Here is a 26,309-nt window from a genome sequence, read left to right as displayed (position 1 = left end):
AAATTAGCCTTCTGTCTCGCCCCTGATTAGATTTATCAGAGCCGCTATCAGAGCCGAGCTGATGGCCGAGAGAGTTTCACCCTGTTGATGAGTGTTGACTATTGTCTCAACCTCTGTCGCTTATCCATCTACTGACTTTATCAGGTTTGTCCCCTTTATTGGCGTGAGTGAGAGAGAGAAAGCAAAAGAAAGGGAAGGAAGGGATAATCAAAGGTAAGCCGATTCTCAATTTACAATTAATCACATCTTTCTCTTTTTCCTGTTTGCTGGAGGCTAACAATAGCGATGGTGATGCAGACCTTTGCAGAGCGAGGGAAATGTAAGGTACAGACAGCTGAATAGAAAAAAAGGGGAACGAATAAGGGTGGGAAAACAAAAAAGTCTGCAGTTATGTGTTGTTTAGGTATTAACTCTAAAGAAAAAGTGTACAAATGGTGGAATGAACTAATCTAAAGTGTCTGATGGAGATTCTTAAACTACATTCACAATGCAGCTGAATGTGGCACAAATTGAAATATTTTTTCATGTGAAAAAAATAAAGGTTTTTGACAGGACAGTATTTTTGCTTTTTTAGAAGCTAAGCAAGGCGACGTTTTTTGGATTAAAAATACAGTAAAAACAGTAAAACTATGAATTATTATTACAATTCAAAATAATGTGCTTTCAATTTTAAAGTGCTCCTATCTTGGATTTTGGAAAATTACCTTTCATGCAGTGTGTAACACAGCTCTAAGTGAATGAAAACACCCTGCAAAGTTTTAAATCTGAAAGTGCACTGTGTATAAAGTTATTGTCTCTCAAAAGAAAGAGTCGACTGAATCATTGAAACGATTCGTTTTTAAAACGAATCCCAAGCCATTCTTGTTGATGTCAACGTGAAACATTTGCATATTGCTTGCCCACCTCTTGGTCTTTTTGTGTTGGTCTGAATGAAAATGCAAATTAATTCTTTGCCACTAGGTGGCACTTTTGGAGCGGTAAAATAGCTTTAAAATAGTTTCCCCGGTAACGGCTGTAAAAAGCAGCACTGCACTCATAAACACAGCTTTTATTATGAAATGGAAATGAAATTGACCAATCAGATCAATCACCGCAGATTAGCGTCACGCAAAGGAGGGGTTTGGAAAAATGAATCGTTGAGCAAATCTTTTGGGAGTCCTTGAGCAAGTAAGGTAAAAATAAATGCATATTATAAGACAATAAAAGTGTTTTTTGACCTTGCATGCATGTCAACCTGTTGTTGGGGACTCCCAAAACCAAAATATGAAGCTTTCATTACCCATAATAGGGGGACTTTTAAAAAAAAAATACATACACATATTATTAAAAAAAATATTATAAACATCTTTACTGTCAACTTTGAACAATTTAATGCATCTTCACTGAATAAAAAAGTTAAGAAAAAGAAAACCTACCTACCCCAAACTTTAGATTGGTTGTCAATAAAACACATATAATAATAAGTCCATTATAATTATTATTTTCTATAAAATTACATATAAAGAGTGTATGTATCAATGTCTAATACAGAGAGCATTAAGCTGCCTGGGAGAGGGAAAAAAAGGGAAACAAGAAAGGTGTCTCTCAGTCTCATTCTCTAGTCTTCAAAACAACAAATCATGCTTGATTAAAATAAATACACCATGTAAACAGCAGTCTGTGTGACCAAACAAGACGTTCAGATGATAAAAGCCCAAAAACAAGCTTCTGATGTACTGCGTTAATAACTATAAAAACCATTTATTCAACTAACAGAAGTGTTCTGTTTGCTCTCTCTGTGTATAAATGATGCAGCAGCACTAATAACCTGTGTGAACTGTGCAATTGTGTGTTTAAGACTTTCCCTTCCTGCTTCCGTCAGTCAGTCCCTCCCCCGCGCTAAATGGACAATGAAAAGCGTTTTGTTTTGTGAATGACATCGCTGAATGATTGACAGGTATCCATCGCTGTCAGTCACAAACACAGCCAGAGGGGCTTTACCCCGTCCGCACATTTATCGAGGAACACAAGAACACATACACGCATGCGCACATGTGCACACACAGATCAGATATCATGGGAAATTACTGCTAGTCTCTCTCTAGACACACACAGAGAAAATAATTCTTTTCACTGCCTGTATGACCAAACCGTCCTCTCCTCTCCCCTCTGCTATTGATTGCTCTTATCTGTCATATTTCAGTGGAGATTATTGCAATCACGGCTGGGCCAGAGAGGATCCACTGATTCTATCACATGGAAATGAATGCAGTTTATATAAATGTGTGTGTTTGGGCTGTATAGAGAGTACTCTTAACCTCCTCAGCTTGGGATAGTCATTTATCGTTGAAAGAGAGCGAGAGGACGCACTCTTCGCTGTGTCGGAGAGAGAAAACCTGCGTATATGATAGTCCCAGTATGAGAGAGAGCAGGAAATGAACTCAGGAAGCAACTGCAGGTATTGAGTGTAGGGATAAAGTGATGACAGATGAAAGGAATGGAGGGAAAGGAGAGAGCGAGGAGCACATTAAATACACCTAATAAAGTCTAAATGGAGTTAATCTGAGGGCTGAAATAAGAGTTAATCTGCAGCTCTCCAGAATACAGTGATCGTTCAATGGAGCGGAATTACAGAGGAATTAAGTTTATACATCCACAAATCCGAATAGATTCCAAACAAATCCAGGAAGCAACTCCTCAGCAAATATACACTTGCTTCATATCGTGTGCTGCTGTACATTGTGTGTGTGTGTTTTGAGAGAGAGGAAGAGAGATGCTTGGAGTAATCCTTGTTGGCACAGCCACCTGGCGCTTTATTTAAACAGGCATTTGAGAGCTGACAGCAATATCCACACCTTCCTCGCTCTCTCTCAAAGCTTCGTTGTGCACATCCCACTGAAAATTCCTGAATGGATGGGAAAAAGTAAAATGTAAAACAATAACGAGAAAAGGAGGAAAGAAAGTGACTAAAAAAGTGAAAGAAAAAAGAGGAAAGAGAGTGGTGCAAAGCAACAGATTATATCTTTTATTTTTAAGATTCCATCCTGCTTGTGAAGATCAAATGAAATTTTAATATATAGCCTATATATTAGTTTTAATATTTTTTTTAAAATGTAATTTATTCCTGTGATGGCAAAGCTGAATTTTCAGCAGCTATTACAACAGTTTTCAGTGTCACATGATCCTTCAGAAATCATGCTAATATGCTGACTGGGTGCAGATCAATTGTGTCCATATAAAACTACTGCTAAAAAAAGAAAAGAAAAAGGAATAATAATAACAATATTTCAAAAGTCTACACAGACTTGGGTCGAGGTGTAGTGATTATACTCAATAACTCCTTAACTAAAAAACAACAACAGAACTTATAGGAATAGTTCTCCCAAAAATGAAAATTCTGTCATTAATTACTCATCCTCATATCATTCCAAACCTGTAAGACCTTCGTTCATCTTTGGAGCACAAATTAAAATATTTTTGATGCATTCCGAGAGCTCTGTAATGACTACAGACCTGTCGCTCTCACGTCTGTGGTCATGAAGTCATTTAAGCAACTGGTCCTGGCCTACCTGAAGGACATCACTGGATCCTTGCTGGATCCTCTCCAGTTCGCCTACAGGGCAAACAGGTCTGTAGATGACGCAGTCGACATGGGACTGCATTACATCCTGCAACACCTTGACAAAACTGGGAATTATGCAAGGATCTTATTTGTGGACTTCCTGACAGACAGGCAGCAGCTAGTGAGGCTGGGCAAACTCACATCCAGGACTATCACAATCAGCAATGGAGCTCCTCGGGGATGTGTTATCTTCCCACTGCCCCTCTACACAACCTCCAAGATCGTTACATCTCCAGAGTGAGGAAAAGGGCTAAGAAAATCACTCTGGACCCCTCACACCCACTCTCTCTTTGAACTGTTGCCCTCTGGCCGGCGCTACAGAGCACTGAGCACCAGAACAGCCAGACGCATGAACATTTTTTTTCCCACAGGCCATATCCCACCTGAACAACACATAACACACCTCAGCACTGCACATCTTTAAATAACTGATCAAACCTTCATCTGTAAATAGAAAATATGATAACCCATCAATCTGTCTATGGACATTTTTCCTTTTTCTGTATATTTTATTACTATCATTATTTATAATTTATTGTCCACTCTCATTTTATGTATGTCTGCACTTTGCTTAAATTGTCTGTACCGGAAGCTCCTAACACCAAGACAAATTCCTTGTGTGTGTGAACACACTTGGCAATAAAGCTCTTTCTGATTCTGATTTTCTCTTTCCTGCTCTCTCTGTAGAGAAGCCTGTAAAGTTTATCTATAGCATGTTTATGAATTATGATGCTATCTTACGACTCCCAGCTGACTTACTCCATCCACACAAACACACACACTCTTTCCATCAGTGTCGGCAGGGGGAGCCGCATTCTGAAAGTGGCAATTAGAGAACACTGGGTGGGAGTGAATCAGATTTATAACAAAATAAATCACCTACGAGGAGGATTACTGATGCACAAACAAACAAAGAGTGGAAGAGAGTGTGTAGCATTTACCTTTTTGTTGTTTTCTTTAATATCTTGAGGATTGAGAGCCTTGTAGTCACTAGGAGGGAGGAAAGAACGGCGAGAGAGAGAGAGGGTTAGCTTTAAATATGCCTCTCATGTAATGGCTGTAATATGCAATTTCACAGCTCTGCAATCAACACAACTAATAGAGTGTGTGTGAGATGCAACAAAATTAGACACACACACACAAACTTTTACTCAACCACTCAACACATTTAACGTTTCATCTCTCACTCTCCACCCTGCACACTGTGTGCCTGGGGTTTTTCCTCTTCAGCAGGGGAAACAGTAGTGGGCTATTAGAATAATATTCATAAGTTAATATTGTGCTGGTTTTATTGTATGTTTTTTTGGATGGAATTTGGGAGGTATATCGCAATAATAATAATATACTGCATTCTTGGTTACATCAACAGAAAAATCATAGCAGAGAGAAAAAATTTACTATTTTTGGAATAATGGTCATTGATCATCATACAAAATAAGATAATTCATGAAGCAAACAGCAGGTTGTCTCTTATCTTGTGTGAAAATGTTGTCTTGGCACATGTTAAATCAATGCAAATGTTTTGTAAAAAATATCCAAGATAATAAATCAGTCAATATCTTCCTTAAATAAATTTGCGGCCATATTCCTGGTACTTTAGTGTATGCTAAACCCAGAGGGTGGTTGGCCGTGGCGCTGTCAGCACTGTGATGAATCTGCTGTAAGTGTAGTAATTAAGGAGGATTTGAGTCATTCCTGATGAGACCAGACACAGAAATGTTCAGAAATAAGACAGAGGGATTAAAAACTCTCCATCAGAAACCATATTAGACCCCCCACACAAAGTGAGATTCTCACAGAGGGGGAGAGAGAGAGGTGAATTAAGTGAGTTGTGTATACATAGAGTTTAGGGCTGTCGCTATTAATTATATAGAGGTTGATGAGTCATCTGGGGTCTCATTTATAAAACTCTCCGTAGATTTCATCCTAAAAGTGCACGTATGCACAAAAGCTAGATTTTGCGTACGCACAAAATTCTTCAGATTTATAAAACCATGTGGATGCTAGAACCTGAGCAAAAATCCCTTTATAAATCTCAGCCAGGGGAAGATGTGCATACGTGCATCTCCACCCCGATTCCTCCTCGAAATCACCATATATGGAGCTTACAATGCCTAGCTTTGCTATGCATAGCCTCATCTGCATATCATTTCCATGCATATTCCCATCCACGTGACACCATATTTAACACAGTTGAAGGTACAAGACATCAAGGAAATATGAGATATGGAGTATAAATGCCATTTTTGCCATACACAATTTTTATTGCTAAAAATCATCCAGTATTCTTGTTATGTTTTAGCATAAATATATAAAAATACTTTATATTACTTTAATAATACTTTAAAAATACTGTTTACAATAGTTCTCAGATAAATATTTTAGAATAGAGTTGATCTTATTATTTTCCACTGGACAAATAGTATTTCGACTGTTTTAAACAATTCAAATAAAATTTTATTTATGCAGTTTTACTGATAAGATCTTTTAGCTATTTTTAGTGTATATTTATTGCAGTGTAAATAGAATTGTCTGACTCAGCGCGTCACTCACAAAGTAGCCTATTTTAAAAAGAAAACATGCAAATTACCATTTTCTTCAAGTTGTGTCCTTCAAATACAGTGGAATTTTTCATAATGTTGTGGAGATGCTTTCACACGGCATCAACACCTCCGTGCAGCTGTGCTTGTACAGTAAGATATTATCACTGGACCTATTCAAACCAGACAATACAGACCGTTCCACCGAATCCAGCAGTGTCCACCACAGTATCGAAGTGCGCATCACTGGTCATTGTTCCCACTAAAATATTTTCTTAAAACATGAGATATGCAGTTTAGTTTGAAGATGAATTATTTTGCACCTACAGCACTCCCCGCTGTCATTAAAACAGCATACCATAGGACTAAACATGCTTAAATTCGTATAATTTTTTACTTCTGCGTAATTACTTTATGTAATTTCAGTGATTATCATCATTAATGAGTGGAATAGTTAATGTAAATGTGTATATCGAAATGAAAACAGTTTTTAAAATCGTTGTTTTCTTCATTACTTTTCTCACTCCAGGAAAAAGAGTGCGTACGCATGGTCTAGAATGTCCATACATTGCATACATATTTACGCCGTTTATTTTTTATAAATCCTGATATGTGTGTGGAAAATTGCGTACGCATATTGTATGCCCATTTTGTGCATACGCAACGTTTTTAAATGAGACCCCTGATGATTATTTTGATCAAAGGTAACAGCTGAAAATTGCTTAACAATAAAATGAACAATCAAGAATAAATAACCTGTGAATCTCCAGTGTCATAAGGCTAATTCAAAAAGTTACTATTTGTAATTTTTTTTTTGGTCACTGTGATTAAGAGATCAAATGAGCAGAGGGATTTTTTTTAATGCTACTGCAGCATGTCAAAGTGAATTTTCCACATGGCAGGTAAAATTAGTTTCATGTCAAAGGAAATTTACCCAAGATTAAAAAAATATATATTATTCAATTAATTGCCAGTGTACAGAACCATTTAATTGAAATGGTTTCACCATGTCACCATGTGAAACATAAAAGACGATATGACAATTTTCATTTTCGGGTGAGCTATCTCTAACGTGGGGTAAGTTGTGACAGCACCCCATGTGCTTAACATGGGTACTGCTGACTGAACCACCTCCAGAAACACTTCCTGTGTGTTAAGTCTTATGTATAAATGTGTATTTTCATAATTGTGCACGGCTTACATTAAGGCAGGTCTGAAGTGGTGTAACAGGGCACAGAATGCCAGTCCATTCCTCCAGGAAGTGGTGAAGTTGGTGATTTTGACACCTCTGTAGTTTTTGGTGACCTCACGGCACCAGGCCAACAGGGACTGACTTGCATTCGGCCTCCCACCAAGAACAGGACTAGGAATTGGACTGGGCTATAGGAAAGGAGAAAGAGAGGAAAGGGTGTAGAAAAGAGAGATGAATATGTACTACTGACATTCAAATTATTTACAAAATTAATGACATGTCAGCTTTGACTTGGAAATGAACAGACATCTGAATCAACACATCTCACAGTCTATTTATCAATCAAAATACTAATTGAAATAATTAAACATAAGAAAGAAAAAGAAGCTTCTTTTTATTTTCATTATACACAAAAGGAATGTGTAGCAAAATGAATGCCGAAAGGGGAAACACAACTCATAATTATATGGAAACATGAACTGTACACCAAATTACACACAACTCATTTAGCCCAAGCCTTGACCATTTTTCAAATACGCACTAATTTTCTTTATCCCACACACACATACAACCCTCTTATTGTCCCTCTTTTCTTCAAAAGTCCTTAAATTCCAATCAAGAACATCAGATCCAACCCATCTCTCTCTAATTAGCTTTGTAAGCTCAGCCTTGTTAAAAGTTGCCTCTGTTGAAACCCTCTTTCTAATTTGAACACACACACACAGAGAAAAATGCACACAAAAGACTTGCATGCTTGTTCTAATGAGAGCTTTGGTCTGTAAGGAGTGTATGACCATGGATAATGTAAACACATGATTAATAAAGACCAGCCTTTGAAGCTGTATCAGTCTGGATTAAGAGTCCAACTAAACGGAGGAACGAGAATTCTAATCCCGCAAATCCAGGAACACAAAGCAGCAGAACCCCTTCGCACCAGGAGTCTGGCCACTTTCGGACATAATCCCGTTAAAAATGGAGCCGCCGCGTTACGGATATGGTATCGCTCAGAATTCATATTCTGTGGTGCATGTGCTCGCATTTTCCCCCTCACAATAACTTTTTAATAACGATAATCAAATAGCCTGAGACAAAACTTGCAGCTATCTGATGAATGCAGCCCTGATAGATTCCACATCTAAATACAAATCTAACATGTTATAAAAGAGTGCTCATCCTGCAGAAATACATTATCATAGGACAGGTATCTGTATGGATCTGTGTGTGCAAAGGAAGAGAGACGCTGCCTTTCCCCTGATAAGAGCGCTATACATCAGCTGGCCAACATTTCATGCATGTACGGCAGCTTAACAACACCCCCTTTTGGACAGAATCTGCTACGGCAGGAGGTTTCAAGGACGCACAGACCTAAAAAAAAATGCTTGTGAGGGGCCCAGAGCAAACTTATGTAAATCACAGACCAAAACTCAAAAACTAGAAAAAGAACAATGATATTATAAAGGGAAGCGTGACATCCTAAAGGTGTGGTTTGAGAAGACTGGCTAGTCACCAAAGCCGTAACTTCCTTTAAATTCTTCAAGTGCTTGCCTCTTAGATTATCATAATTAAATGCTAAAATCCGAACGAATGCCACCGAGGGCAAGTGTGTTATTTGTGCGTTTATACGTCTGTCTGAACAATTTGAAAGGTTAAGGTTGTCTTGAAAGAGCAGGAGGGAAAAGTCAAGTGAGGGGCCCTTGGGGCTCCGAGAGCCTTTCTGCTCTAGAGACACATGCACACACACAAACAGATTGATAACAATGCTCAAGATGCTGCCACAACAGTAAACACCCAACAATGAAGGACAATAGTTGTATAATGTTATGAAATGTATTTTTACATTCATGTACATTCACATTTAATGTAGAACATTAATGTTCTAATTAATGATGTGACCTCAAACTAGAATTCAAGTGTCTTGCTTTAATCGTTTTATTATAAAAAAGCCTGTTCCCCTTAGTAAAGGGTCTCATATTCAATCAGAGATCAACTACAGTGATTCACCCAGAGCAGAAACTAAGTGTGATGAACTGAACGGACTACACAAGCATTCCCTGCATACGCTCACATGCTACAGTACATGGGGGTGGGGAAGAACACATTAAGCTCCACACGAATACAAACCCGCAACCACTTTTCCATGTCACTTTTCCGGCATGCATGATAAGAGAGCTGCAAGTTCCTGAGGCAGTTTTTGCTCCTTTTAAGAGATGTTTGAAGTAGCTGTCTAATTTCAGTTCAATAATTACCTGGGATTACCGGCCAGGTGCTATTAAAGCAATTAGAAGACAACAGCCGTTTAGGAGCACTTGGCTCTTTAGGCTAACAGTACCCTGTGGCACCTTTGTGGCAGGAGGAAAACAGTAACACTGACACACCAAGACACGTTTTAACTCCCAGGAACCATGGCTGTTATTTAATTCATCCTCCACCTCTGTGACTTGGGTTGATTCTAAAGCATCTATCTGTTTTACAGTCAAAGACTAAAATGACACATTTGCTAAAATGCCATATGTGTGCCACTGAACTGTTCCCTGTAAACTGTGATGTTCAAATATATAATATAACTGCTGAACTGTTCTATTCAGATATACTGAACTGTTGCATTGCAAACGCAAACTGATAAAAATATAAACCAATGACTTGATGTAAATTTATTAAACTGAAAACTGAATGCTTCAGATATAAACAGCTGAAAAGTTTCAAAAACATTTTTAAATATAAACTTCAAAACTGTTCTCTTTTAAACTATGCTGTTCAAATATTAACTACTTAATATATAAACCGATCTGTTCTTTTTAAAAAAAAAACAACAGCTGAACTTTACTATTGTAAACTGTTTAAATGCAAAATGCTGAACTGTTTGATTGTAAACTATACTGTTTGTATATTAATTACTGAATTAAGTAAACTAAATTGTTGTTTAAACAAACTGTTGAACTGCACGGTTGTAAACGGTTTCAAAAACTGCTTGCTTTTTTAATGTAAACATTTAAACTGTTCTGATGTAAACCATTTTTCAAATATAAACTACTGAATTGTTTAAATAAACATTGTAAAGTGCATAATTCTTTCGAATGTAAACTGTTCTAATGTAAGCTATACTGTTTCACTGTAAAATACAGGGTTCAGGGGTAAACTACTGAACACTTCTCCTGTCAATCACTGAACTCTTCCACAACAAAACATCAGAATTTCTTTCTAATTACGAACTGATACATATATATATATATATATATAAAAATCATTCCATTTTGGGTTTTTAAAAACAATAATTGTAAAATCCAATGCCATTAATAATAATAGTGAAATATTGTATAATGTGCATTCACAAAATAACAGTGATTTCGGTAAGATGATCAAGCAGTACTTCATTGTTCAAAGTGAGAAAAAAAAAAAAAAAAAAAACAGTTCTCTGGAAACAGCGTAAAGTTCTTCCTTCATTCACAAGCTCACGGCACTGAGTGCACGTTCTTACTAAACTGCATGTATCTACTGAAACAACACTGACAGGAATTTCTGGTGTCACAGAGCGCGTGTACTTATCAAAAGCTGCGCTGTCTTGCCCGGAGCAGCGGTCGAGGGGGAAGGGGGTGGGGGGGTTGTGGGGATAGGAGGAGAAAAATAAACGATTGGCAGCGGCGTGTTTCTGTGCTGGAGGACAGGATTACAGTGCCGTTTCTTCCCACAAACAGAACATATTAAAATGAAGCTGCATTCATCACTATCCAACACACACACACACACACACACACACACACAAAGGGAAGAAAAAACAAAACAGCAAAAAAAAAAAATTCATGCAGCACATTTCAACCTCTGCCAAAAATAAGATGGAGACAGAAAAGATATTCATTATTCATGATGGCAGCAAATGTACACACACACCTGACACATGGTGGAGGACGGGGCGAGGAGGGAGGAGAAGGTAAAAAGAGATGAGGAGGGGGAAAACTTAATCTGTGTTGAATGAGACGAGGAAAGATGAAGGTTGAGAGAGAAGATGGGGAGAAAGAGTTTGGCAGAAGAACTAGGAGAGGTCATGTGATCACAATGCTCTTATGCTCAAAGCTGATGATAAAAACTCTTAATCGACTGTCATTCATTACACATTTCATTAATATGCTCTTAAAAAATGACGTTCATGCAGTCACACTAAACATTTTAACCTAGAGACATCTAGGGCCAAAACATTTTGTGAAATTCAACAGAAAGCAAGACAAAAAAAAAAGTTTTTTAAACTGATGCAATCACACACACAAACAAAAAGGTACCAAAACAAGGTCAGCACTCTCATAACTCTCTTAAACACAGCATACAATGGTCTTAGAGAGTTGACCCACTGAATCAGTTCAGATTTGGGACTGTCATCTGATTCATCAAGTGGCGCTGCAATTAGTTCAATTATTTACTGTCTTGTACCAACGTGTTAGTTTCCTGTAATAGCTTTTCAATTATTGAACTAAACCTTAAATCTAAAGGCTGATTTATACTTCTGCGTCGGACCTATGCGTCAGTTTTTTCATTTATACTTCTGCGTCGACGTGCAGTACACATGCAGACTGCTAGTCTGCAGTGTGCACGGGCATGTTGCTTGTGTTACCTGCAGTACCACGACAAAAGCCAAAGAAGTAGCAGCTCATCAGAGAAGCATTATAGCCAAGACGGCTGCAAATCAAAATCAAATCATTAAATTATAATTTAAAACTACAAAAAGGAGACAACAACGGAACAAGAGAAGATGGCATTCTCCACAAGGACTTATACCACGGCAGATCAACATTATTTGTCGTGGACAACAAGTGATGTATAATGCTGTGTAGTATAATAAATGATAAGACACTTTTTCTTTGCATTGTTTTATTTTATATTATATAAGAAGGTGTAATATTAAAATATATTATAGTGCACATAAACACACACAAAACTCAAGCACATACGGAGGGAGAGATTGTAGCAGACCAATCACAGCGCTTGCTGTCCGCGTAGAATTGAAATGCTGTTAGATTTTTGGAGAGGTGCGCGTCAGGCTCCGCCGTACTACACATAGCCTACAGCGCAGGTTCGACGCAGAAGTATAAATTGGGCTTTAAACCTGCATCTCTGTATCTGGCTTTCCTTTTGTTTCTGATTATCTTGGACATTCAATTGTGAACGATTCATTGAACAGCTTTGAACCAAATCAAAAGCTCAATTATAAAAATGATAACTCTTATGGAACATGATGCCACAGAAACGCATAAAGTAATATCAAATTACTATTATAATTAAACAGTGTCATTTTAAAATGGCAAACACTGAAGCCCACATGGAAATTCAATCACAAAGCAGTGGCCTCTCCAATATGCAAGGTTTTGAAGTTGAAGAGAAGAGAATTGTGCTATCTGACAAAGATCAATAAAAGGAAGGATTCAGGAAGTCGTCAACACAATACAATCTTCCAGATCAGAAATGTATGAATTTAGCATAAAAAAAAAAACTTTAAAAGTATTCATATCTTTTGCTTCCTTAAAGACAAAGAAAGATGTTTTCATCTCTACTCAAACGACCACACTTTCATATGAATTTCATCATTTCACATTACAAACTTACCAAGTTTTCTTACAGAAACGAGCGAAGTTCATTTGCCTAAGCTTGAGGCTGAGGGGGAGTTTTTTGGGCCTTGTACAAAAACACAAAATATGCGAGCATGACTAAATCACATTTCTGGGGCCTGTTTCCCATGCTAAGCTACACGGCTTTAAAAATTTAAACACAACAGCACTTGCTAAAACATAAGGAAATTTGGGAGGATACGAGCGAGAGCAAATCTCCCGCACGCGCTCGTGTGCTATACATGTGTAATGTGGTGTAATCTAACATTAGAGGAGGTGAAAACACTGCCGAAGAGGCATAGCCTAAAACTCTGAACTGTGTAAATGAGCTTTATCTAGTGAGGCCTGCACACGCGCGCACACAAAAAACAGTATTGAAAAGCAAAAAAGGCGACTGGCAAGCTGTTACCTCTCTGATGAGGGGAGGCAGGCATTCACGAAACATACCGAACGACTCAAATCACTGTAACGCTAAACATCATCAGCATGCGAACATTTCTGGCAAAGAACACCAAATTTAACAACAACCTTCAAATTACCGCCACGCTAAACAAACCCTAAAAAACATGTGATTTACTGAGGCGAATGTAGACATGAGAAATAAAGGCAAACAAATGTTCAAAAGACTTTTTTTTAGTGTTAAAAAGCGATGTTGTTAGTTAAAGCAGGGATGAGAGGGTGTGTAGAGCAGGAAAAACTAAATCTATACAGCGTTAATCTGCTTTAGACAACACTCCTCTACAAAACAAATTACAGGAGGCGAAGTTCAGCGATCTGCTCTGATAAAGCTGTCATTTATCAATGAATTCGCAATGCACACGGAAACTCATTAAGAGCAGAGCGGCAGTAATACTGCGAGAAGAAGAAGAAGGGAGAGAGGGATGAGGAGAGGAAGAGAGAGAAACATCAGGTGTACTCTGCCGTCAGATCGTTGTCCACCGCGGTACGGTCTCGTTGGCAGATGAGAGCCCTGATAAGCGAAAGCAATTAAAACGAATATAATTACAAAGTCACCCCTATCTGAACAAGGCCTTGATCAAAACACGCCCACGTCAATACGTTGGCCGGAGTGTGAAGCGGGATCGATGAAGTCAGGAAAAAAAGGCTTTTACTGTGGCATGTTTCACACCATCAAACAGCATCAAGCATCAGAGATGAGACGAGACACACACTTAAGCTAATGAAAGACAAGAAAACGCAGAATGATAAACTCTCTGACAAATGCCATGTTTTCTTCACATTAAATGCAGTGATTCACAACCACATGTACGCCGAAGGGGATTTTGAACCCACACAAAAGAAAAATCAATTAAAATAATAGTAATTAATGCCTTCACTTTTTACAGGCTTGTTTCTGAGGAAACAAAAATGGGTGTGTAATGTAGCCAAGACAGTTCACAAAAAAACTCATGATTTATGATTTACTCAAGCTTTTATTTCACACCTGTGTAATATCTTTTTTTCCTGTAGAAGACTAAAGAAAATATGTGTTGTTTTGTTCATGCAATGAACATTTGGTTACCAACATTGTTCAAAATAAATTATTTTTGTGTTTTGTGATAGCAGAACCATGAATTCATTAACAATCACTACCACTCAAACTTTTGGGGTCTGTAAGCTTTTTTTAAACATTTTAAAAAGAACTGTCTTATGCTCTGCAAGGCTGCATTTATTTGGTCAAAAATACAGTAAAAATTGTAATATTGTGAAATATTAAAATTGTAAAAAACTATTTACTATTTTAATACATTTTAAAATATAATTAATTAAGGTGATGGCAAAGTCTTCAGTGTGACATGATCCTTCAGAAATCATTGTAATATGCTGATTTTGTGCTTAAGAAACATTTCTTTATATTATTAATGTCAAACAGTTGTGCTGCTTAATATTTTTGTGGAAACAGTGATACATTTCTTTTGATGAATAGATTATTTAAAATACAAACACTCTGTAATAATGTAAAAGCCTTTATTTTTACTTTTGATCCATTTAGGACAGGTTTTAGGACAACTTGAATGGTTTTGATCCATTTCAAATGTTGACTACTGTATGTGTGTGTATATATATATATATAATACATATATATAGATATATATATATATATATATATATATATATATATATATATATATATATATATATATATATATATATATATATATATATATATATATATATATATATATATACACACTGCCGTTCAAAAGTTTGGGATCAGTAAGATTTTTGAGTCCCTTGTGCTCATCCAGGCTGTATTTATTTGATCAAAAATACAGAAAAAAAACTGTAATATTGTTAAATATTATTTCAATTTATAATATTGGGTTTCTTTTTTAATATTCTTTAAAATATAATTGATTTCTGTGATCAAAGCTGAATTTTCAACATCATTACTCCAGTCTTCAGTGTCACATGATCCTTCAGAAATCATTCTAATAAGCTGATTTTTTATCAGTGCACGAAACAGTTGTGCTGCTTCATGTTTTTTTTTTTTTTTTTTTTTTTTTTGTAAACTGATTTTTTTCTGGATTCTTTTATGAATAAAAAGTTAAAAAGAACAGCATTTATTTAAAATTAAAATCTTTTCTAACAATATGAGTCTTTATTTATTTTATCCATTTTGAATAATGCTGTTTTTTAATTTTAATTTTATATTCATAAAAGAATCCTGAAAAAAGTATCTCAGTGTCACATGATAATTAAGAAGTAATTGTAATATGCTGTTTTTGTGATTGATAGTGAATCAGCATATTAGAATGATTTCTGAAGGATCATGTGACACTGAAGACTGGAGTAATGATGCTGGAAATTCAGTTTTGAATCACAGGAATAAATTACATTTTAAAGTATATTAAAATAGAAACTGTTATTTTAAATTGCAATAATATTTCACAAAATAACAGGTTTTTTTCTGTATTTTTGATCAAATAAATACAGTCTCAATGAGTACAAATACAGCCTATGATTATTACACACACACACACACACACATATATACAAAATAACAGGTATTTTTATGTATTTTTTATAAAATCCAGTATGCCAAGGTTAAACCAAATACAACAGGGAGTCTTTTACATGTAAAACTTGTAAAGGTACAGTAAAAGTGAGTCTACAGCCCAGAGAAAACGTGGAAAATAGTAATTTAAAACGAAATTATGATGCTAAACTAACTTTTACATTATGAATGGACTCAAAAATATTAAATAAATAAAAAATAATGACAATGTCAAGTTTGGCCTCTTTAAGAGCTCCACATTCCATCAAGGGGTATAGTGTGTGTGTGATGGTTTTAGAGGTTGAGAGGCAGTGGGGGCCAGTGATCAGGGGCCGTTATTGATCAGTGCTGGGTGGTATGCAGAGGACTGTGGGTAAAAGGTTCTCCCAGTTGAAACGGGTTTAAGGCCACACACCTTCAGGAGAAGAGAGACCAAGAGAAGATTAATCTAAAGTTACTCTCTCCATCTCCACCATGTCATTCAAACTGCCCTTGGCCTTAAAACCTCTAACTCGCGCACACACAGCCCTCATCAGCTCACACACACACACACTCCTGATCCTCGTGTACACAAAAGAACACACAAAAGCTCACTCCCATACACATACAATCATCAAACGCGCACACACCTGCCTCGTTCACATCAAACATGCAGAATAAGGTGATTTGGCCAATCTGCAGCCGGCCAACTTCCCCACTCCAACAGGTATTCTTTCTAGAGATTACACTAAAGATTTGTTTTCATTTCTCTGCAGCCTTTTTTCTCATTCTCTCCCTCTCATGCTCCCTCTCTCTTTCTCTGAAGCCAGAAGTGTAATCCCTGGCAGATAAAACTAAGGACTTACAACAGGAAGATTACCGAGAGCTTTGTAGCCTGTGTGTAGCAAGTCAACGTGGGTATTGGAGAGCTCTTCAAGTGCTTAACTCATGAACTGAGCTCACACACATACACACACACGCAGTAGAGGAGGATAATGATAGTGGTATTACAGTAACAGGCTCAAAACACTCAAACACACCTGGCCCGACGGCTCGAGGACTCTCTAAGCAGTGAAATGCTAACTGCCGTGCTGTGAACTGCTACAGATCCGATGATGGGTATGCGGAGGCCATTTAAGAAGTAAATGAGGTCCGTCCAAAACTTTCTGGATGGGGAACAAGTTCTACGTTTGCCCAAAATCTGATCAGGGTGCAATGAGCCAAAACACACACCTGGGCAAAGTTATCTTGAGGTAAAGCAGTACACTGATGCTTGTGACATTCTTAGAGCACAAACATCCTTCACAGATGCTTCGAGGAGGAAGATGAACTCACTCTCTCCTTCACTGCCCAAATAGCCCTCACTTTATTTATATTTTCATCAAATGGAGAGATTTCACAGATAAAAGCTCTAAGAGTTTCTCTCTCTCTGTCCTGAGGCCTTAAGGTCTTAAAGCGTCTCAGATTCTCAGGTTCTGTCCTGTATCACTCAGCGGTAGAGGGCCGGCTGAGGGAGATTATTCTGGTAGAGTTTCACAGATTATGAGGGCAGTATTGGGGTCTTACTGCCCCTCTGTCAGTAGGGGTTTCATGGCCTCTCTTAGGCTCTCTGAGGGGACGGGCGGTCCATGCGCAGGACCGGATCCGGGCCTCAAGCAGGGCTTAACTGTGTTCTCCTTGCCTTGGCCCAGGGTTCAGAGGGGTAACTGGACCGGGGTGAAATAGGGAGCAGGAAAAATGAGCTTGGCAGCATTTTTTTGTAAGCTGAAGGCGCCTTTTTGAAACGACTAAGAAAAGTGGTGTCATTTAGAGTAAAGGCAGAGGAAAAAGTATTGTTACATCAAGTTAGTTCACAAGAAAAAAAAATTATGATAATTAAAAAAAAATCACAACAAAATAATCATAAGCAGAAAAATATGAAAAACATCTGATATGATAAATACATATGATAAATTATGCTTTTTATATAAAATATATTTACACACATTTACAGTATATATACTGTAAAATGTATGTATTCTTAACATACTTATACGTAACAACTTTAAAATTATTTAGAAATAAAAATGTATAGATAATACTTTTTATTTAAAATATCATACATGTGTATGTACACATACTGTACATATAAATTATAAATTATGTTTTTATATGAAATTTATATCTTTCAATATATATAAACAAATGTATATCTTTGAATATATATAAACACACACCTGAGACAACTGAGGGACTCATATGCAACTATTACAGAAGGTTCAAATGCTCACTGATGCTCCAGAAGGAAAAACCTTGCATTAGGAGCCAGGACGGGTGAAAACCTTGACAGAATGGAGATGTGTACATTTTTCCTATTTTGCCAAAATACATTAGGCAAAAATACATCTTATTTTACCTAATTCATTTAGTACCACCCTTCAGAGGCTAAAGAAGATAGTTACATGTTTCCCAGAAGACAAAATAAGTTAAATTTACCCTGATCTTCAAATTCAAAGTTTAACGGTTCAGGGCAAACAAGGGACTATATGTATGTATATACACACACACACACACACACACACACACACACTTAAAGTATAGCAAATACTGATAAACAGATATTTATTTTTATATTTTTTTTTTTTTTTTTTTATGCAAAATATATAAATTTTAGACAACAACTTTTAAAGTGCTCTTTAATTCCTTAAACGTCTCATCCCTGTTTGAAACACTGAAACGAGGGATGCTACAGTACATCAGAAAAAAAGAAGCAGAAGCACCAAAATGACCATGTGGAGTCAAAACCCACCAGTGTTCACACAAACTAATTAAAAACGCCACTGCCATCTGCGAACTCAATTAAATAATGTTAATTTACTTTAATTTCAATTTATCTATGTTGCAGTCTGAATCACACCGAGAGAGTGGAAAACAAAGAAGTATAATGAAAGAGTGTAACCTGGCCCTGTCCCTCCCACTGTGGGCTCTCAGGTCATGAACACCATCATTTAATTTGGTCTTGTGATTAGTTCTACTAACTCAGAACCTTTTCATAAACTTAGAAAAACTGAGAAAATGGAAGGTTACTCTGCTAAATTATTTAGTCATGATTTCTTTAGGGGCAAAAAGAGAGATAAAGTAAAACCGCAGTGAAAAGTTAACATGATCGCACAAAGTTACTAACATCTTTCTCAAAACTTTGGTGAGTTTTTAGCCTTGGTTGTGAGAGAACTAGCCCTAAAGATGGCCCCGCCTCACCCCGTAGGGCTTTATGTAAATCTAAAGAGCTTTGCAGTGACTGCGTTTGCCGTTTCTTTATATTAAAATACAGACCATAATTTATGAAGCGTGAACTGATGAAAATCCTCAGGTCAGTGCGTCCCTGTGTGGAAGACTGCTGTTAAACGACAGAGAGGAGAGAGGGGTGAGCAGGGAGGTGTAAAATCGCTTCGCTGGAAAAGACAAACGACGAAATTGGACTGAGGGAGATAAAAAGAGGAGAAAAAGATGTACTAGTGAATCAGAACATCCCTTTCTACTTTCGCAGCCCAAGACATCCTATTCCACTCTTCCTTGATTCATCCAGATTAATTCTTCACCCATTTCAAAAACAGCATCCTCAAATGCTAATATATCAAAGTTCTTGAGAGCCAAGTACGTTTGTCTAGATTTTTCCATCCCTGAAAATCGAATGTGAAAATTACTCAAACTTACAGCTACTTGACAAAAGAACCCTGAAGGTAAGCCGAGGCAAAATCATGTCATGTTAAAAAAAAACATTGTTAAATACATAATATTATAATGTACTGTATAAAAAATGGATAGTCATTGAGTTATTCAATTATTTCTGTTTTTAACTTTACGTGAAATTTCAGGAAATTGGCTGATAAAACTTTATACTACAGCAGCCATTTAAGTGTACTTCTCTATGACAAAGCTTAAAGATCAGGCCGTGTTAGCGAAATGACGATAAACCAAAGGGAGCGCCCTTTAGTAAATATTCAAAACTATTCCAGATTGTGTTTACAAGACCATGATGACATTACCATGTGCCCCACAGATTCGCTCAGTGAATGCGAAGGGCTGCTCTAATCCATGAACTATGGCAATTTCAACATTTCCATTTCTTTTGTGTTTTCATAGATTATCACAGCGTCCTATTCATTTGTTTTTCCAACCTGCATCTTCTGCCTCACCTCAGGTCTTCAAGCATGCAAAAGGGGGTTCTTTTAGCAACAAAATAAACATACATAACAACGCCTTTGGGCTTCCCTGTACCTTCACTCTGAATATGCAGCCATAGTGCATGTGTCTCCAGCTAATCCCATTTGACTATTCATGCTAAGGTCATCTTATACGCCATACTCAGAGGAAACAACCTCAGCATACAGCAAGAGAATGAAATCATAATCCTTACGAAATGCGTGTGGGATAGAGATCGAGAGAGCACATGATCAGAATAAATGGGGTTCTGCTGGAAATATGACATCCTCAAACAAAAACCAAATACTGAAGTCATTCTGACGGACCAATCACTGTGGGTTTAATCGGACTGATGTGGTGTGAGTCTAATGGTGTACTCACTGGGCAATTCGAAGCACAAATCCAACGTATCCATGAGTTGAAGCTTGGACACCACTTGCTGTTTCTGAGGAAAATTTGCTTATTTGCCTGATGTGTGTGTGTGTGTGTGTCCTCACAGGCCACTGAATTTGGGTAATTAAATGTTTAAGTTGGGCAGGACTTCTCAGGCGCGAACACACACACAAGTGCTGCACTGTGATAAAACCCTTGCTATAATTAAATATGGACTACATTATAACGCACACACTCGCAGGCGTAAATAAAAACACTCGGCCTGTAGGGATTTAATTTGACCATGTATAAGCCCCTCTGCAGCGGCCCGACGCCTCGCTCTCATTCACACTCGGTGGGCTTGCCTTCGCCCCCTACACTCCACACCCTCAGCCAGTGAGGGACCGCAGAGCCAGTTAATTAGACTCACTAAAGCATTGAGTGAAGAGAATCATAATGCATATATAACGATTCTACAGAGAAGCTAACACATGCCTGTATTCAAATGCTCGGAGTGAAGCATGCAGGAAGAGGACAGAAAGAAGATGAGAGGGATGAAGTGAGTGCTCCTGGATATCAAAAAGAGAAGGTGAAGGGGAACATGAGAAATGTGGCACTTTTGGAAAAAATGTGTGACTGAAATAAAAACCCTGTAAAGATGACAATGATACTTGGCCTTCTCCTGTAGGATATACCAGAATGACAAAACCAAATTATGATTCACTTTCCATTAAAAACATGTGATCTGGAGCTTTGAAAGAAATCAAGTCCCAACACCCAATGTTCTAAAGTTTGGCATCAATAAGAATTTTTTTATTATTATTATTTTGAAAGAAATTCATACTGTTATTCAGAAAGGACACATTAAATCAATCAAAAGTGACTTTTTTTCCTATACATCAAAGATTCCCAAAAAAAACATCACGGTTTTCACAAAAATATTAAGCAGCACAAATGTTTTCACACTGATAATAGTTTTTTCAAACTACCATATGCATTTTTTTTTACATTTCAGTTTTGAGTGTGATCATTATATGTGAAAAGAAAAAAACAACAGTTGAATACAATAGTTTGGGTTTTGTTGTTAATTATAACCTTTAATATTATAGTTATGTACCAAATGAGAAGATTCCCTGTAGAGTTTAAACTAGCATTAGTTGGGAGAGATTTTCATCCTTAAGAAAGCCAAACTACATGTATCTGTATCGATAATGGCATCAGCAGATGTTATTATGAATAATGAGTTATCGGTAGAGAAATTTAATATCAGTGCATCCCTAGTAACTAATATAAAGTCTACAAAAATATAGGCACCCCAAAGACTAGCATTCATCTACCAAAAAAGATCAATTCTGTAGCTGTGTTCCAAACCTAATGAGCTGCGTAACAGCATATGAAGGCATCACAGGTAAATTCCCAAAACAAAGCTTTTACCAATAAGTTCCTGGCTTGTAAGCAACCCATTTTACAAAAATCTAAGGCTGCGTTGCATCACAATCCCAGAATGCATTGTGAAAAGCTCAGGAAAAATTTAAGATAGCCAATGAGGTGAAAAATACAAAATACCAAATTCAATACCAAAAGTCTAAAGACAGAAAAACTATTTTAGTCTATTTATTAGTCTAAAATATTTTAGTTGATTTTGTTTTTGATACTAATTACAGCAATTATTGTCAGCACAACAACACACTAACATCATACTCTATTGGAAATAAGAGTCATAATGTGGTGAGGAAGATTTACCTTGGGTGAGGACGAGGTCAACTCTCTACCAATGACAGCTGAGACAGAAGAGGGTGCCAGAGCCAGTGGAGTGGGTGTTCCTTCAGGAGCTGAGGTCTTTGGTACAGGGCCTCCAGGGGCCACAGCAGGGTTGGGTCCAGCAATGGGAGGCAGAGGGGCCCGGTGTTTGGTGCTCTTCTCTGAGATGCTGCTGTCTACCTCGGATGTGACCACACCAGAGGATCTGGCCTCATAGAATGGGTTTGATCTAAGAGTGGGAGAACAAACCACCATATCAGCAAAATAACAATTTGGGGAATCACAGTAGAAATGGGACATTTGTGTTTTTGTACACACTACAGGTAATTGTCAATTTACCATACTTTTTAATTTAGCCAGTTTAAAACATTTAGATTTTCTGCATCTTTCTACTTGTATGTATATTACGCTGACAAATGTGTGTGTGTTGTTGTCTTCAGGTAAAGGAGGCAACAGCAAACATTATTAGCCAATAAAACGCTCTACTGACTAAGAGAAGGACCAGGTGCTCCAGAGGTCACACCTCATGAACTTTCACCTATGGCCTCGTCGGAGAGCTCACTGACAGGCGGACATCAATACACACTGCTGTGTAAAGACCCATCACTCATCACAGGCACACACATGTACATGAATACACACACACACACAATGAGGAGACAGAGCTGAGAAAAGACTGAACAGGTATTCAGCTGAAAGACAAGGTTAAAGACACAAAGTATCCCAAGCTCCCAAGCTTACGGACAAAGACCGAGAGCGAAAGAGCGAGAGAGAGAGAGTGAGAAAGGAGAGAGGAAAAAGCTGACAGCAATGCAAATAAGTTGAGAAAAGAAAGAAGTGGAAAGTGCAGTCAAAACAAATGGAGGTGGAAGAGAGGACGAGAGACAAAGAGAGAGAATGAGAGTGAAAGCAAAGCAGAAAGAGAAGGTAGAGGGATCTGAGAACAGTAGGCAATTTTTTTTTTAAATATGTCTAATGTATTGTGTACGTAAAAATGATAATTGAAAAATTATTATTTTAAAAGGGTAATTTCTAGATTATTTCTGTAAAGAAAAACACATTTAAAACATTGAAACATTTAAGGATCAATAACTTTTGTTAAATATAAATATACAGCTCGCATTTAGCATAAATATATAATTCAAAACTTTAAGCTCAGCATGCTCCATTTTTAAAGAATCCATACTTTTTTTTGGGAAGGATGCATTGATCACAACACTAAAGTCATTTATAATGTTACAACAGATTTTAAATAAATGCTTATCCTTAGAATTTTTTTATTCATTAAAGAAATCTAAAAATGCATTGCAGTTTTCACAAAATATTAAGCAGCACAACTGTTTTTAGCACTAAAAATAGGAAGAAATGAGCAGCAAACCAGCATTATTAGAATGATTTCTGTAGGATCATGTGACAGTGAAGACTGGAGTAATGGCTTATGAAAAATCAGCTTTGCCATCACAGGAATCATTTATTTTTTAAAATATTTAAATAGATAAGTTATTGAGTTGTTTTAAATTGTAACAATATTCCATAATATTATTGCTTATACTGCATCTTTGATCAAATAAAAACAGTCTGTGTGAGCATAATAAAATCTTACAGACCTCAAATAGTAGTATATGTGTGTGTGTGTGTGTGTATATATATGTATGTATAGATACATATATATATAGATAGATAGATATATAGATATGTGCTGTAATAGAAAGTGACAGATATTTAACACTGGAAAAAATAAGCATTTCAGCTTTAAAAAGTTACCCTCCTCTGCTCTCCTGTTCGCTACATAACGTCAGGTTTGGAAACGTGCGTCCCTGCTGGAGCACTGTGAGTGAGTGCGAGAAATGCAGAGATGAACAGACAAGGCCAAAGAATGTGGGGAACAACAGAAGCCTTGTTCCTGTTGAAAGAACTCGCTCACCACTTTCTTCTCCTCCGACAAGTGCTTTTCTCCTTCGCTCAAACACGCGCGCACACACACACTCATGCACTACTAATGAACAGTAGAAGAGCAAACAGAGATTTTGTGTTCCAGAACTGTTTTAATAACTCAAATATAACCACTTAAAATGTTCTGCTCTAACCCACAGCCCATCCCAGAATTCCTTGACTCACTCATCTAGCTCCTCCTCCTCTGTCTTGGTTGTGTTGGCGTACAGGTATTTGCTCATGTCCACCGGCCGGACATTCTTCCTCTTGTTGCTTCTGGGTGGAGAAACTTTAGGCTGGGGTTCGGGTTCAGGTTCATCAAATGGGTTGCCAAGTTTAGAAGAATCAATTTCTGTGTCAGCCTCAGCGAATGGGTTTGAGGCATAAGAGGTGTTCTGATCATATACAGGCTGCTGATCTTTGATAGTGGACCGCACATGGGGCTTAGGAGATGGTTCTAGAAATACACAAACAAACAAAAAATGCACATCCACACCTGTATTATATAAATTAAACCTACCCTTACAGTACTATTAAATGTCTACACATGAAGAGAAACTATAATTGAAATAAAAATTATATGAATAAAATCATGATCATACTCAACAGTTACAGCTTCTGTAATAATTTCTGTATACTTTCAGTAAAATACATACATGGATCTGTCGTTCACAATAAGGTCTTTTACATGCATTTAGAAAATAAATTTTCATTTCATGCCAGTTTAATGACTGACTAGTCAATTAGATGTTTTTGAAAATAGTTTTGCACATCCCTGTTATCAAATACATTTACATAATTAAATATCTTAAGATCACTTTTTCAAAATTCAGCTGAAGTAAACATTCCCTTTTCACTTAATACATCATCATGCATCTCCGATTTTGTTAATGAGTACAACCTGCCCTGTTGATAAAAGGGCAAAAGGGTCATACCAAGGGTCAATGGTCACTTCTTACCGTCCTCATCTGGGTCACCAAAGGGGTTAAGGTCAACCGGGTCATTAGGTTCATCGAAGGGGTTAGAGCTCATGTTGCTCTGCTCTTGGTCCTGCTGATCCAGGAAGTTCAACTTACTGATCAGCTCTAAACCATCAATATCCATCCACAGCGATAACAGAACAGGAAGGAAGAGAGAAGAGAACATCACTCATCAGTCCAAAACAATCAGCGAGGACAACCGTTGAATTATCGGGTGAAGCTTTGAATGAAAGCAAAACTGTGGCAAAAACAACAAATAAATCAATTGTTGGCATCTGCATTTTGAAGTGAACCACACCAAGATCCTTCAGGTCCAAAGAGGAGTATGTTCCAGAAGAGCTGATGCAGGGTTTCATTCTGAACTTTTACTCACAACAAGAGCCAGTGGGCCAAAAAAAAAAAAGTGTGCAGGGTGACAGAGTGAAGTGCTCTCTAGGGTGATAAGAAGGTGTGACGTCTCTGTTCGCTCCACCACCATTTCACCCTGACCCATATTAGGCCATCAGAGTACTCATGACCAGTGGTGTCTTTAAGGACATGTGTTCCAGGTTCATCAACTCCATGGTTACAGAAACAAAGCTTTTCAGGGGTAGTTGGGTTCACTACAAACTGCAGAATGTGGAACGAGGACACAAGATCACAAATGAAGAATGCTAAAAATGGGTCATACAGCATGTGGAAATAAAAAATAAAACCAATGAACGGATGCTCTATAACACAGCATAACCACAGGGATGGAAAAAAAGAGGAAGATAGGAGATGGTGAATGAAAGTGAGAGTGAGAAAGTGAGAGAGTGTGAATAAAAGAATGAAAGAAGGTGAAAGCTGAAAGACCTTCAGAAGAGGAGGCAGGTTTATTTGCTTGCTTTAGGCAGTCATCTGGATCTCCATCTATAGAGCTGAGAGCATTCAGCTGCCTCACAATCTCTGCAAACAGCACAACATACAATCAATAAACACACACACACACACACACACACGCTTGCACACACGCTAACCTGTATAATGCAAAGAGAGGTATGCAATACATACAGACAATATCTGTGTGTGTGTGTTGAGGTGTGTCTTTCTGAAAAGAGCCAGAACTGCGTCTTCGCTCTAACAAACTGAAAAACAGATCAGACGTCATCTCTATGGCAACAAAGGGATTCCTAAACCCATACGATGAATAAACAACTCAA

The 26,309-nt window shown here is 37.4% G+C and overlaps 1 protein-coding gene across 5 annotated transcripts in view; it reads right to left on the bottom strand.

Annotated features, from left to right (window-relative positions):
• Window positions 1-26,309, bottom strand: part of LOC109072985 (EH domain-binding protein 1-like) — a 126,456-nt gene that overhangs the window by 58,702 nt on the left and 41,445 nt on the right. For 3 of the 5 annotated variants that reach the window (XM_042742256.1, XM_042742257.1, XM_042742259.1), the window contains exons 8-13: window positions 25,963-26,055; window positions 25,108-25,233; window positions 24,335-24,605; window positions 22,199-22,445; window positions 7,343-7,521; window positions 4,543-4,591 (exon numbers count right to left, since the gene is read on the bottom strand). In XM_042742256.1, the coding sequence (XP_042598190.1) occupies window positions 4,543-4,591; window positions 7,343-7,521; window positions 22,199-22,445; window positions 24,335-24,605; window positions 25,108-25,233; window positions 25,963-26,055 (965 nt within the window). The remainder of the gene's footprint in view (window positions 1-4,542; window positions 4,592-7,342; window positions 7,522-22,198; window positions 22,446-24,334; window positions 24,606-25,107; window positions 25,234-25,962; window positions 26,056-26,309) is intronic. The other 2 variants (XM_042742258.1, XM_042742260.1) reach the window with 1 other exon arrangement.

The sequence above is a fragment of the Cyprinus carpio genome, chromosome B17 (genome assembly GCF_018340385.1).
Source record: "Cyprinus carpio isolate SPL01 chromosome B17, ASM1834038v1, whole genome shotgun sequence".
NCBI classification, from domain to species: Eukaryota; Metazoa; Chordata; class Actinopteri; order Cypriniformes; family Cyprinidae; genus Cyprinus; species Cyprinus carpio.
Note: the sequence above shows the minus strand (reverse complement) of the source record. Positions and strands in the feature narration are given on the sequence as shown.